Source organism: Oculina patagonica, chromosome 13 (genome assembly GCF_052425735.1).
Source record: "Oculina patagonica isolate OP01 chromosome 13, crgOcupat, whole genome shotgun sequence".
Classification (NCBI taxonomy): domain Eukaryota; kingdom Metazoa; phylum Cnidaria; class Anthozoa; order Scleractinia; family Oculinidae; genus Oculina; species Oculina patagonica.
This window is the reverse complement of record NC_135770.1, coordinates 27,524,669-27,538,328: the sequence shown is the minus strand read 5'-3', so window position 1 is coordinate 27,538,328 and position 13,660 is coordinate 27,524,669. Positions and strand designations below refer to the sequence as shown.

At 40.8% G+C, this 13,660-nt stretch overlaps 2 protein-coding genes across 3 annotated transcripts; one reads left to right on the top strand and one right to left on the bottom strand.

Moving 5' to 3' along the window:
* Positions 1–152: 152 nt before the first annotated feature.
* LOC144636315 (monocarboxylate transporter 4-like) lies at positions 153–5,336 on the top strand. The gene is made up of 4 exons (XM_078495493.1): positions 153–431; positions 2,231–2,802; positions 4,188–4,557; positions 4,822–5,336. The coding sequence occupies exons 1-4, from the start codon at positions 260–262 to the stop codon at positions 5,178–5,180; spliced, it is 1,473 nt and encodes a 490-aa protein (XP_078351619.1). The 5' UTR covers positions 153–259; the 3' UTR covers positions 5,181–5,336.
* A 2,245-nt stretch (positions 5,337–7,581) lies between these two features.
* LOC144636429 (uncharacterized) lies at positions 7,582–13,021 on the bottom strand. Of its 2 annotated transcripts, XR_013567508.1 has the most exons (4): positions 12,351–13,021; positions 10,483–10,590; positions 7,939–9,358; positions 7,582–7,908 (listed from the first exon to the last, which is right to left on the bottom strand). XR_013567508.1 is itself a non-coding variant. In XM_078495639.1 (3 exons), the coding sequence occupies exons 1-3, from the start codon at positions 12,988–12,990 to the stop codon at positions 9,114–9,116; spliced, it is 993 nt and encodes a 330-aa protein (XP_078351765.1). In that variant the 5' UTR covers positions 12,991–13,021; the 3' UTR covers positions 7,582–9,113. The 2 variants fall into 2 exon arrangements, 1 of the variants encoding a protein (XP_078351765.1); XM_078495639.1 differs by having other exon boundaries at positions 7,582–9,358.
* Positions 13,022–13,660: the final 639 nt, after the last annotated feature.

The window sequence follows — 13,660 nt, the reverse complement described above, 5'->3', positions numbered from 1 at the left end:
CAGCTGTCACCAGAAGCTTTGTGATGAGCTTCTGCTGTCACCCAAGGCCGTCACCCAAGGCAATGGCCGAGACAGACTCGAAACTAAAATGTCACGGGACAAAAAGCCGTTGCGTGACTAGCAGGAAAAAAAAATTAATCGGCGCACAGCCGGCGCACAGTATGGACGCAGTCAAAATTATAAACCGCGATGTACTTTTGAAGCATTTTATTCTAAACGAATCACTGTTTCGGTAAAGTTCAAACTGAAAATTACTAACATGATTGTTTGTTGCGGTAACGTTTCTTCTTACAAGCAAGATAGCGTTTGGTCGTGGTTTATTTGTGTCTGTACGACAACATGCATGATTCTAACAATTGGATTTGCTTTCGCTCTCGGTGTACTTTTCCCCGTTCTCATGGATTCTTTTGAAGAAAGCCGAGAAAGAACAGGTAAGCTAAATATTTCTCGACACAACTTGCATGTTGTTTCATGTCTGAAATCAGGGTATTTTTTCGATATACATAATCAGCATATTTGAAAGGTTGAATTACATTTGAATATTCACCGTCCGGTCTGTTTCCCGACTTTCCATTTCCTAGGCCTCATTGAATGTCCTTTCATTTTATTATCTTTTACCACAACGGCTAGTTGAAATAGTTTAACTGAATAATCCTTTTCAAAATGCTCATCTTACAAACTAAATACCCCAGCTCTTTAGCTGGTGGTCAGTAAAACATGATGATAATAATTAAAATATTCCCATCAAAACAATAGCTTTCAGCGCCCGAAGCTTCGTTTCCTTAGCTACAGGTATTCGTGTTAATCCGTCATTTGCAAAAGGCTAATATCGACGAAACGACGGGCCATTTCAGTTCTTTATAAGGAAGATATTTTTTCCGTTGAAAATAAATTTTTCTCAGTGCTGATAAAGACAATGTCGCAACCATAGACGGAAACTGAAATAATTCTCAAGCTCTGCTTGCGGTTTGCTACATTTGCATGGCCATGCATCAGTTTAATATTTTAAAATTATTAGTATAGGAGACTACGGTGCCTGGCTCATTATGGAACTCTTAAAAATACTGTTGGTGTAAATAAAAAGTAAGAATCGTTTGAAGTTTACCTTAGGGAAAAAATTTTAATCTCCTTATATAGAGATTTGCAGTCAGCTCTATTGCACGTGATTCGAATGCTATTGTTAATCTATCTGGGACCTAGCCACCCTGGGTACCAGAGGATTTTTCTCGCGCGCGGTGGATACTTCGGCGGCCGAAGACCGTCGCCAAGAGTGCGAAGCCGCGAGAAAAACAATAAAGACATGACTGACGCCGGAATCGGCGCACCCAGGGTAGGACCTAGCCGACCTTGCCTGCGAACGCGGACGATTTTCCGGCTTACTTTTCGGCGGAGAGAAACAGCCGGAAATACGTCTGCGTTTGCAGGCTATCTGGGACCTATCTTCAATCTGTTCCATGCAAGTGGTTCCTCTAGCTAAAACTAGAGTAAGAACCCTCTACTACGAAAAACAACAAAACTAAACTTCAAGCTTGTTGGTCTGTTTATGAAAGAGAGAGAAAACAAAGTGCGAAAGAAAACTTTTTCGCATGCAATGTAACACTGATCTTTACCTTTTTTCGTTTAAACACGCATTTGTTGTTACGGTTTGACCTTTGGTCCACACATATTCGATATAACCACCGAAAACGCAACTTTTTGAAAACGCTGCTCGAAAAGTGGAAATTTTTGGAAACGCCGTTTACAGCAAAAAACGGACTTTTCCGGAAAACACTAACGCCCAAAGTGGTTTGAACCCCGGTAACTCGAACTCTGAAGAGAAACGAAAAACAGGTTGAGTTAGCGGGGTTTTCGAGTAAACCGAGTAAAAATGACTGAAAAGTGGGTCCAAGGGAAATGGAAGTTAGTTCGAGTTAGTGGGGTTGTTCGAGTTATCCGAGTTCGAGTTACCGTGGTTCTACAGTACCTTGCTGGCTCGAGTTATTTGCGCACGCTTTCCGAACCTTTTTTGCGTGTTTTTGTAGACAGCGAAAACGATTTAAAAACGCTACGCGTCGACCGTATAAAGGCTTTGAAAATGCCTCCGAACTGGATGATCAGATTGATGAGGCATAAAGGTAGTTTCGCCTCTCTTAATTATGGCAATGTGGCAGCCAATTAGATACATCTGTCTAGTTGGACAGTCCCCAATAAATATTTCGTCTAATAGAAATATCACTACTTATTCTTGTAGCATGGGTGAGCTCCATCACCATGGCAACACTGCTGTTACTTGGTCCTGGCACCGGTGCCTTTGTGAACCGTTATGGATGCCGTCTGGCCACCATCATTGGCTGCTTGTCTTGTGCACTTGGCCTTGGGCTTGGTTCAATAGCTCCAAACATCATAGTTCTTTTCCTGGCTTTTAGTTTACCCTTCGGTATTGGTACTTCGTTCATTTACATATCCTCCTCAGTAACCATGACGAACTATTTTCGCAAGAAAAGATCCATCGCTCTTGGGTTCGTGACAGCCGGTCAAGGCCTGGGAACGATGATTTGTGGACCTGTTTTACAAGTGTTAGAAGACGCGTTCGGCTGGAGAAACACGTTTCTAATATTTGCGGGTGTCCTAGCTGTTTCGTCTTTAACAGGATGCTTTCTAAACGGTACTAATCAAGAATTGACATCTTCGTCGACTCAAGTCAAGAAGAGTTATAAGACATTCGGCTGCGATTTATCTTTGTGGAAGAGCCCGAGATTTCTGGTTCTGCTTGTCATGGCTGGACTTACGAACTTTTTTCGGATGGTTCCTTATGTACATCTGGTGAGTGTTGTTTATAATTTTCACCCCCAAGACCAAATCAGTATCACCTATATGGCCATCCATTTTTCTGATCATGTTAGTTCTGAACCGATTTGGTGTCAAGGCGATACCTCCCACTTCAGATAACTCTTTTTCACCGTTCTTCCTCTCCTTTCTGTTTTCTCCAGTTTACTTGAGAAGATTAGGGTTAAGTGTGTGTTTGGGCCGGAGCTTATCCCGGTTTCTCTTAGCAGTAAGCGACAAGGAGTATTTCTTCTCCTCCCTGGATGGGATGTTGTCCCATTGCAAGGCTACTCCCAGTATTATATTCACCGGTACCTATTAAGTCTATTTATACACCTTGTTGCATGAAGCGCTATAAGATTCAAGTGTCTTACCCAAGAACTGAACTGAAACTTTATTTACCCTCGGTGTTATGAGCCGTGTTAGGGCTCTAGCAATTAAAGTGTATATGACATGAAAAATATTTTCTGCTTATTTGAAAAGCCTTTCGAAATACAGAAGAATGGCGTTTTTCTTTTCGAAATATCTCATTTCGTTTCAGAGATATTGACGTTTTTGTATTATGCAAATTAGATCGGGGATGACGTCATAAGATTGACTCTAAAAAATGGTAAAATACTGAATAAACAATATCTCTAAAACTATTAAAACAGTGTTCTTGGAACTTGGCACCACAAATGTGCATCACAAAAGAAACAAAATGTTACTCTTAGGGCTGTTGCCATGACAACAGTTTTGCCGCTGGTGCTGTCTCAATAAAAACTGAAATTTCCAGTTTTTGTCTTAAACCAAGAACCATCTAGCGCAGCCAAACCAATGGTGGGAATTAAGGCAATATGGGAACTATGTCTGTTCTAAGCAGGACCCTTTGTCTCACTTTAGAGGTCAGATATGGGGATATTTGTCTTTTTGACAGAGAAAGACTGGAGCTGAAAGAGTTGCTATGGCAACAATACTAAGGGTGTCATTTTGTTTCTTTTGTGATGCACATTTGTGGTGCCAAGTTTCAAGAACACTGCTTCAATAGTTTTAGAGATATTGTTTATTCGGTATTTTACCATTTTTAGAGTCAAATCTTGTGACGTCATCACTGATCTAATTTGCATAATACAAAAACGTCAATATCTCTGAAACGAAAAAAGATATTTCGAAAAGATAAACACCATTCTTCTGTATTTCGAAAGGCCTTTCAAATAAGGAGAAAATATTTTTCGTGTCATATACACTTTAATTATCGGCGGAAAATCTTAGGGGCAACTGAGGACAAACGCAAAGACAACTTAACCAGGTCGCATTTACTTGGATGAACGACGATCCAAACTCATAATTAGTTGCCCTCCATGTTAGGTTCACACATACAATTCACTTTTACTATTTTTCAGATAAAGCACTGTGATGATCTTGGAATTCCAGCTGACAAGAGCTCCACGCTTTTCCCGTTTCTTGGAGTATTTGCAGCGATAGGCCGTCTCGGTGGGGGCTGTCTTTGCGACATCAAATGTATCAACTCACTCTTCCTTTACCAAGCAGCTGTGTTTGTGGCGGGAACTGCGACGATGCTGTTCGTTCAGACAAAGACCTACGCCTCCCTGGCTGCAGTTGTTGTCATGTTCAGTGTAGCAGATGGATTGATGGTCTCGACATTTATTATCGAACTGTTTAAGTCTGTACAGGTGTCGCAGCGCGCTCCAGGCCTTGGGTTCTGCATGATGGCGGCTGGCATTCTTGTCTTTTGTAGCCCGCCTTTGTCTGGTGAGTGTTTATTTCCTAATTATCTTATAAGAACTTAAGAGCCATAAGAACCTAGTTTATGACCTCGCTCATCACGAGTCTCCCATAGCTCAGTGGTTAGAGCGTCCAACCGGTATTTGGAAGGACATGGGTTCGACCAACCGACTCCTGCTGGGGGCTCAGAAAATCTTTCTGGGCCTATAACCGGGCGGGCTTATAAACGAGGGGGGGGGGGGGGGCTTATAACCGGAATTTTACGGTATTCCAAATGTGTTTTTTTTGCAGGTTTTATGGCGGACAAGTTTGGGAACTACGTGGCCGCGTTTCTCATGGCTGGAAGTGTCGGAGTCCTTGCTTCTCTTATTCCTTTCATCCTTCTTTGTACTAAATGGAAAAACAACAGCGACAGACATGTTGCATATCTTGAAGAGTTAATGGACAAGGATCAAAATGAAACAAAGAAATGCAACGGATCCAGTAACAATAATCCACCAAAAATAACTTATCACATAGAGTTAGAACCCTGTAATCCTGTAAGGACGACCATGGTTCATGTGGTTTCACCTAAGAGACCTGTTTCGTTCATGTGCGCCATGGAAAATCCGTTTAGCTTCACTCCGAAGAGTGTTAAAATTCAATGTTGAATATAATCTTAAATTTTACTTTTCAAAATATCCAAAAACAAACGGTACAATTAAATAGTACTGTGCAATAGCTTTCATTTGAATGGTAACAAACTAGGACTTCATGCACAGACTATTAAATAGGAAACAACATTAGTATCATTCTCAAACTCATCCATAGTTCGTCAAGTTAAAACAAAGATTTTTATAATTTTATTTGAGTTATCTACCTTTGTAGAAAAAATTTGGGCTCAAAGAGCGTGTGCTTTTTAAAAAGGGTTTCAATTTTGGAATGCTCAAGATTTGATATGTTAACTCCAATTTAAGGAAATTACAAAATAACAATTTGCTTAGAATACATCAAAAAGGAACAATTAAGATGAAAACGTTACGTCAAAATTTCCAAGATGTGGCATCTGTGAGGCGTTGCCTCCGTAAAGAACGTGTTACAGCTTGAGCAAGTTTCTGACTTTTCCAACTTCAGTTTTATACTTCTTCCCAGCCTGGAAAACTTCTTAGAAGGTTTCGACTGCTTCGTTTTAAAAATTAACGGCGCCTAGAGAACTGTCGATAGTTTATGCGTACAGAACGTCAGCGTCGTAAAGAGTGCACGCCTTAATTCTCTTTACGAATCTTTACGCAGAGATTCACTATGCGTAAAGAGAGTTCAAGGTCCGAAAAGAACAAGGCGTAAAGATTAGGAACGAAAGACTGTTCTGTGTTCACAGCAGAGCAGATCTCACACACAAAAAACGTGAATTCACTGATGGTCGACTAGACATATTTCACGTATGTCTGTCAGTCCATGTCATTTACATATCCTTTACGTAGTCTTTACGGAACATTGATTGGTTGATTGATCGATCGATTGATTGATTGATTGATTGATTGAGGAATGCTTCCGTTCAGAAAAACAATATTTACCAGTTCCTTACGCAATAGATAAAGATACCTTATTGTTACTTATTTTCGCGGGACTTAATTTTCGCGATTTTTTAAAGACCCGCGAAAATTTATTTTTAAACGTTTTCTATTGTATTTTTTATGTTAATTTCGTATTTTTGGCCAAATCGCGAAAATTAAGTCCCGCGAAATATGCTCCTTCCATTTTCGCGAAATTAAGTTCCCCCGAAAATAAGTAACAATAAGGTACGTAAATTCACGATTTCATGTAGTCCAGTCCCTGAACTCTCTCTTCCGCGCGCCCTTTATAGGGGCTGAACCCAGGCGCGCGAAGAGAGAGTCCAGGATAACTTGCATGCGCATGCGTCAGTTTTTCCCCCAAAATTGGGGGGAAAACCATATTTGGCAGCCCTTTTGAAAACGCGCGCGCACAGATGACGAGTTTATCTACGCGACCGTGTGCTAAAGCAGGATAACCGGAATAACTTTAAAAAAGCCTAGCTTTCCAGTCAGTGACTACTAAAAGATAACGGCCAAAACACAAATCCCTTTCCGTCAACTATTCCTAGTATTTGTAGCTGTTTATTGAATTGGTTTTGGATGCAGTTGAGCACAGTTTTTTTCTTGCATTTATTCGCGCGCTTGGTCGCGTAGTTGAATTCGTCATTTGAGCGAGCATCTTTTAACCAAGCGCGCGCGTCCCAAGCAAGTGATGCCACACTCGTCGCTTCTGATTGGTTCGTTCTGAGCATGCGCATGCAAGTTATCCTGGACTCTCTCTTCGCGCGCCTGGGTTTAACCCCTATAAAGGGCGCGTGGAAGAGAGAGTTCAGGGACTGGACTAGATTTCATGCTGTGAGCATCAACTTTAAGATTGTCTTGCGAACAAGATTGTTTTGACTTGATGAACTTCCAAATTCTCTGAACTTACAACAGTAGTTGAACTTGAGATTGTATTGTTTGAAGTGAAGCGCAGTTCAAATGTCAAAAATCACTTTTGCCAAGAATATATTAACATAAATTATCAATAAATAAGCACCAGATTTTAGGAATTTTAATTTATTTCTGCTCATTATAGTATAGAATTTAAAAAGACTAGGCTATTTAAATTATAATTGCTTGTAGCTTATTTATATAGTATTTACCTACTTTTAAAGAGTGAGTTTATTTTTTATGCACACAAATGTTAGTGATATAGACCTTACATTAAATTTTTTAAAAAAATAAAAGTTTTTACTGAAATAAAACTTGACTATCTTGTTCTGCCTCCTTGCTACTTGATTCTGCGCCATAATTAAGACATGTTATCGATTTCTCATCTTGCTGCAATCCTGGACAAAACTAGTTGAGACAAACGCGAGTTAAAAGCAATGTCTTGAATGCTACAACTAAAACATTCAATTTTTGTCATTTTCTTCTTACCCCCGTTCAATGTTTTTTAGAGAAGATTGCTTCTATACTCAAGGCATGGTTCTTGGTTGAAAACAACTCTGAGGGCGCGGAGAGGGCGGAAAAGGCCTGGGGCTATGTCACGCAATTTTAGGAAATTTCGGCTCTGACCAACTTGTCATAGAATTAACTGAAATATCACAATAACGGCTTAAAACTGTAGAAGAACTCAAAAGAAACACAGAAAGGTCAAAAAGGGACATGGATGGGCAAAATTTGAGAAGATTAAAACAGATTGCGTTCGGGTTAACTTGAAAAACGTCGGTCCGACTTTTTTCAAGTTTATCTCAATTTGTATGAAAGTGTCATTTACAATGCTCGAAAATCATCCTTGTTTGTTGTGTGGCCGTGATTTTGCCAATGAAATACTTTTGCCCTGCCAATTCAAATTTTAGAGCTCTTAATTAACCAAAATAAATAGAATTACCTAAAATACCGTGACGTAGCCCCTTTAAATATGTCGGGGAAAACGTGTTTCGACCGTTTTGTCCAGGATTTTAGGTACCTTAGGAATTCGGCAAGGCAGCTAGGTCATACTGCGCATGCCGCAAACGATTGTAAAATATTTTTGTTTTCTCGGAAAGTTTACCAGTGGTCGGCAGTGACTACGAAAAATCGTTGTTGTAATTTTCACGGAACATTTCAACTTTGCACTCGCGTTACACTTTTTTTTTGCGCATGGAAGTTACATGGAAGCTAGCCTCCCTTTTTAGCCAATCAGTATTGAGTTATATTTTCAAACGTAATTAAAATAAATGCAGTTTCAACTCCTTCCGTTTTAAGGCTTACTTTAGTAATGTTACACGTTTTATGCTTTCAATAGCCAGGGGACTTAACTGGCTTGTTTCAGGCGTTTGCTTGGTTGGGGATTATCGCTAAGGACGGCGAGTGCAAAAGGGCGAGGGGCTTGGGCCAAGGACGAAAGAAACCTCTGTCGCTGCGTCTCTTCGACAAACCCTCGTCACTCAACGCGCTGCTTTCCAACTAACTGAACGCCTGGAACAAGCCACGGCTTAGTCGATGAAAATTTCTGCATTATACCTTATTCTTGCTAATTTTCGCGCGTACTTTATTTCGCGAAAATTTGGGAGCCGAATTTCGCGAGTATTAATTTTCGCGATTGTAAAAAAAAATAGATCAAAAGTGTTTTAATTGTATTACTCGCGATTTAGTCTTTGATCAGTCGTCAAAGACTAAGGAACTACTGGAAATATAAAGGTTTGGCTCAATGTTGTATTTGCAAGGGTGATTAAACTAAAGATGATTTGGCCGATTTATGAGCTGAAGAAAACGGTAATCAGAGTAAGGGTGATAGCGACGCGAAAACACGAGGGAAAGATATTTTCAAGAGTAGATCGTTGCAGTTCTAAACATAAATTTTTTATTGTTTTGCTAGATAATATGGTATTAATTTTTGCGTGTTGAAGTTTCGCGCAATGTTTTTTTCGCTCGTATTAAATTTCGCGATTATTTTGAAATCGAGAAAAACGCGAAATTTAGTACTCGCGAAAATTAGTAAGAATAAGGTATGTTCCGCCGTTCTTACGACCACACTCATAGACAATTTTAAAATTATACAGTTACACCACGTAAAATTATCATTCAGTCGCTCTTTGATCTATTTACGTTAAAAACTACACTCATCATTCCATAATACGTTGGAGCACACCGAGCTAAGAAGTGCGATGTGACGCTTCCTCTCTCCTCAATTTCCTTTTCTAAAATGCTGTGCAGGATTGGAATGCTTCTGCTACCACAAGCTTTAGCTATGGGGTTATCTTTAAGGATCCTTTGTAGCCACGGAAGGCTGTCACTGGCGACCCATGGGTGTACTTCATCCAAATTACCTGAAATAAATTATTTTGATATGTTTGTTGTCATTCAACTGGATCGGTATCCCGGGGGGTACTCCCTATAATGGCCTATAAGGGGAGGTTCTGCCCGAGAGGGGCACCTTTTTCAGGCTTCAGAGGGTAGGGATTTCACGAGTTTAGGCATCACGCAACTTATGGCTGTATCATTTTAATTTATTAAGCTAACATGAAAATGACAAAAAAAACTTGCTGTTTTAAGTTTATGTCATGTCATGTAGGTATATGAAAGGGGTACCTTTTTCAATAAAAGGTGTATGAAAGGGGTACCTTTTCTGTCAAAATGGTATATAAAAGGGTAAGGGGTTAGACCTCAGGGTGGAGCCTCCCCGTATAAAACTTTTTTGAGTACCCCCGGGATTGGTATTTACAATAACGTATTAATTCAACATGTGCTCTTATCATACGAGTCATTTTCATACTCCATTCTATTTAAACAAATTTCTTTTGTCCTTTTTTAACCAGGCTTTTAACCATCAAATAGTTTAAAATTTATTTGATTTTTGACAAGTTTGTATGTTATTAGAAGCTAAGAGTGCATTCCTGATCCAAGATCACTCGGATCATGGTGCATCAAGGGAACTGACAGACCCAGGCGGGGTCAAAAATCAACCCCCAAAAAATCCCATGCCAAATTTCTGGCCCATTAAAGTTTTCATAAAGGGGAAATGATCTGAAGATGTAACACAAAGAAAATCATTAGAAACACGTTCAGTGTTTGTACTTTATTCGCAGAACCATGCAACCAAGGCACTAGCATGAATCTTTCGATTGTTTATAATACCAAAAAACCCCTTCTTAAATCAAGCCACCCAAAAAAATACTTGCCAAATTTTCCTACCCAAAAAAATCCCGGCATCGAAAATTTCAAACAAACCGAAAAAATCCTTCCATCATCCCTGCCACTTGAAATCCCGAGTACCCCCCCCCCCCCCCGGGCTGACAGATCCACGCTGGGCAAGGATTCATTGGTTCCTTTGATGCACCATGATCCGAGTGATCTTGGATCACTGATCCTGATGCAGATTATTCCAAAGGAACACACCCTTAATTTCCTGCAAGTGACACCGTGAATTTATAATATATTCTGTCGTATTTACCTGACTCCTTCGTCATGTCTTCACTGTATGGTATACCTCTTGCCCACATTTCCCACATCCTGTCAAATTCCTCTGCAATGTCTGCAGGTTTCAAGTCTGATCTGGGATCTTAATTTGAAGACAATACTTAACTTGAAAGCATTACCAGTATTTGAAAAGCCCAAGGAAAACCAAAATAGCAATAAATACAAGAAAAGAACAGGGCGACCCATTTTCTTTGACCGTTCTGTGACCTTTACTAATTGATATTTCTGGGTGGGGGTGTGCCGCTGGGACACGGAAACCCTTACCCTATACTGGACCCTGTTCAGCTGATTTCATCGCTACTTGCCGTTTTCAGAACTGTGTCACTATTTGTGTTTTTAATGGAAAAACCATCTGTCAACAACGTTGCCGCGATGATTTTATTTATGTTTTAGAAGGCCTCTTCCTCTTCCGAGTTTCTATTCCTATTCTGGACTTAATTCCTCATACTACTGATCAGTTTTCAAGCAAATAATACCCTATTCTAGACCAAAACTGGCTGATTTCTATACCCTATCCCAGACTAAACTGCTTGAAAACCATACCCCTCACAGCGGCACATACCTATATAGCTCATATATGGGAGTGCCCCCCCCCCCCCCCCCGGGACCTGATCCCTGTGAACTAGGTTTAGACTATGAGGTAAACTTTTTAAATTTTTAAATTTTTAATACTGTATTAGGCCATCCCAATAAAATGTTTCGTTTCCCATCGCCCCGTCTCTTGTGATGGTGGGTCGGTCGGTCGCGCCAAAAAAAAAAAAACAAAAAAGAATGAACACTTGAAGGGTTCTCGTTTCCAGAGAAGGCCGGGCTGCTAAGTAAGAAAGCTAGGTTACAAAGTCAGCTCGAAAATGTCTTTTCGTTTGTATTCCTTATCAAATGTCTCAACAGCCTTCAAAAAACGAAGACGGAAGTAGATGTTAATTAAAGACAAAGACATCACATCATACCAATTGTTGTTAATAAAACAAGATCGTGTGCTTTTAAGTTAAAGTACTTGCTTCTTTGACTAGTGAATCTGGAATTTTTTTTTTTTTTTTACTTTTCGAAAAAATGGGTCGGTCGCATCTATGCGAACTCTCCCAGATTATCCAGGAGTCTCCCGAATACAGGCCGAATCTCCCGGTCTCCCGTACGGGTCGTCAAATCTCCCGGATACGAAGGAAAGTTCTTAGAAATGCGTGTTTTTACGCTTATTTTGGCCAAATCTGGGAGAAAATTTTAAAATATTTGACACATTTTTGTGGATCACTCGGCGAAGCTCTATTTTTTGTGCCGTTTTGGACGTTGAGAAGAGCTATCTTCTCGCAAAATTGGTGGTCTCCCGGATCTCGATTTTTTTAGGTTGGCATCTCTGCGGTCGGGCGATGGGAAACGAAACATTTTATTGGGATGGCCTAATTAACTTTAGACTCCTTTCCCATTTTGCTTATTCATTTTAATTGATGTATTTTTATCTTTTTTATTCCTTTTGTAACTGAAAAACCCCTTTGGGGAGTTTCAAATAAAGTATGTATGTATGTATGTTTAGACCATATGCCTGCATGCATGGCTAAACAGCAATACGTCCCTCTTTCATATATGTGTCACACAAAGCAGAAGTGAGTAGATATAGATGCACAGTTGGGGGACCCAAGCTTATGCTGTGACAGTGATGTATCACAAGGGTGTCTTCTGTTTATGGGAAGTAAATTAACCTTCCCCACCAACTCCGATGGCCCTTCAGACCTTGGGGGAGGAGGGGGGGGGGGTACCGGGGTAGCCTCCTCCCACCGACACCTCCCCAAGATCCAACAATGGACAGTGCAGACATATAATAAAATATGGCAATGTTATAAATACCTGGTAAATACAGAGGAATACTGAAAAGATTCTTATGCGTGTGAGCTAGATCTCCACTTATCACCACTGCTAGTCGCTGTTGTAGAGATGAAGCAAAATCGTGCAAAGCCTTGCCCATGACCTCCAGCCCTTCACTATTTCTGCTGGGAGACATTATCATGTACTTCACTTTGTCCGAATCAATTTTTCTGTCGACAAACCACAAGGGCACAACCTCGCCCCATCTTAAGGGTGCCTCCATCCTGGAGAACGTTATGATTCCATCTGCCTTGAGCCCTCGCTTTTGAACAAAATCGAGTAACTGATCGGACAGCTGTGTGTCCAAGGAAACACTGACATTGATGTCTTGCCAGTTGTCATTCCAAAGCGCATTTCCGCGAGCAGCGTTGGCCATGTAAACACCAAACGCACCAGAGGACAGGGAAATACCGTGTGGAGTCACAAGAAGAACGATATCAGGATTCATCTTAGCTACAAGGTCCGCTGCGCGCTCGCAAGAAGTGTAGAGGTTAGAACAGTCCTTGATGAGATCTGGAGGCATTGTAGAATTCCTTTTACGGCATGCTGGGCTGTCCGAGTTCGGATCACCGTCAAATATCATTGTTCCATGAGGCAAGATCGCTGCTCCGACAAAAACCATGTTTAAAAACAGACAGGCTGAGTTGATGAAGAGTTGAACGGGATGTTTTCCTTGATCCCACATTATATACTTCAAGTAACGGAAAATGAAATGTCCCTTTTTTTACAAACTCGTTTCCAGCTCACTACACCGCGCGGCTCTGCACGAGAGCCAAGAGAACAACGCACAGTAGTAGTTCTTCTAATCCTGTCTCACAATTGCACCTACGGAGAATTCAGGTATTTTATGTCTGAGTAATGTATACGTAGGGGAGGGGAAATACCTTAGTTTACTTCGGTTTGGGAAGGGAAATTACTGTTAACTTTCCCACGATGAAGCTCCCCTCCGCTCCCCCCCCCCCCCCACCCCCTTCTCCCAACTCTTCCTGATAATTATTGCGCAAAATAATTCAGGCATGGAACAACTTGGTACATCCTGCATCATAAAGAGGCAGGTGTTATTTACAACCAACCTAAGAGCCTGCAGGCATTGCTCTTGACCCGTCTTGTTCTAGTGTGGGATCGCCCAACCTCGAATAAGCGCCCACCCTGAAGGAAAGAAAAGTTAATAAGCGCCCAGCCTCGAATAAGCACCCACCCCCCGCCCCACAAAAAAACTGAAGTGCACAAGAGGAGTATTGATTATTAAAATTGACTAAGTACTGCTAAGAAGATTTTTTCCATGACCGAGT

What these genes read in the sequence shown, in the direction of transcription:
- LOC144636315 (XM_078495493.1), top strand. Translation starts at nt 260, where the DNA reads ATGATTGTTTGTTGCGGTAACGTTTCTTCTTACAAGCAAGATAGCGTT. An exon ending in AGAAAGCCGAGAAAGAACAG is followed by an intron (nt 432 to 2,230) that starts GTAAGCTAAATA and finishes TTATTCTTGTAG; the next exon opens with CATGGGTGAGCTCCATCACC. An exon ending in TGGTTCCTTATGTACATCTG is followed by an intron (nt 2,803 to 4,187) that starts GTGAGTGTTGTT and finishes ACTATTTTTCAG; the next exon opens with ATAAAGCACTGTGATGATCT.
- LOC144636429 (XM_078495639.1), bottom strand. Translation starts at nt 12,990, where the DNA reads ATGGTTTTTGTCGGAGCAGCGATCTTGCCTCATGGAACAATGATATTT. An exon ending in TATTCCTCTGTATTTACCAG is followed by an intron (nt 10,591 to 12,350) that starts GTATTTATAACA and finishes CTTCAAATTAAG; the next exon opens with ATCCCAGATCAGACTTGAAA. An exon ending in AGACATGACGAAGGAGTCAG is followed by an intron (nt 9,359 to 10,482) that starts GTAAATACGACA and finishes AATTTATTTCAG; the next exon opens with GTAATTTGGATGAAGTACAC.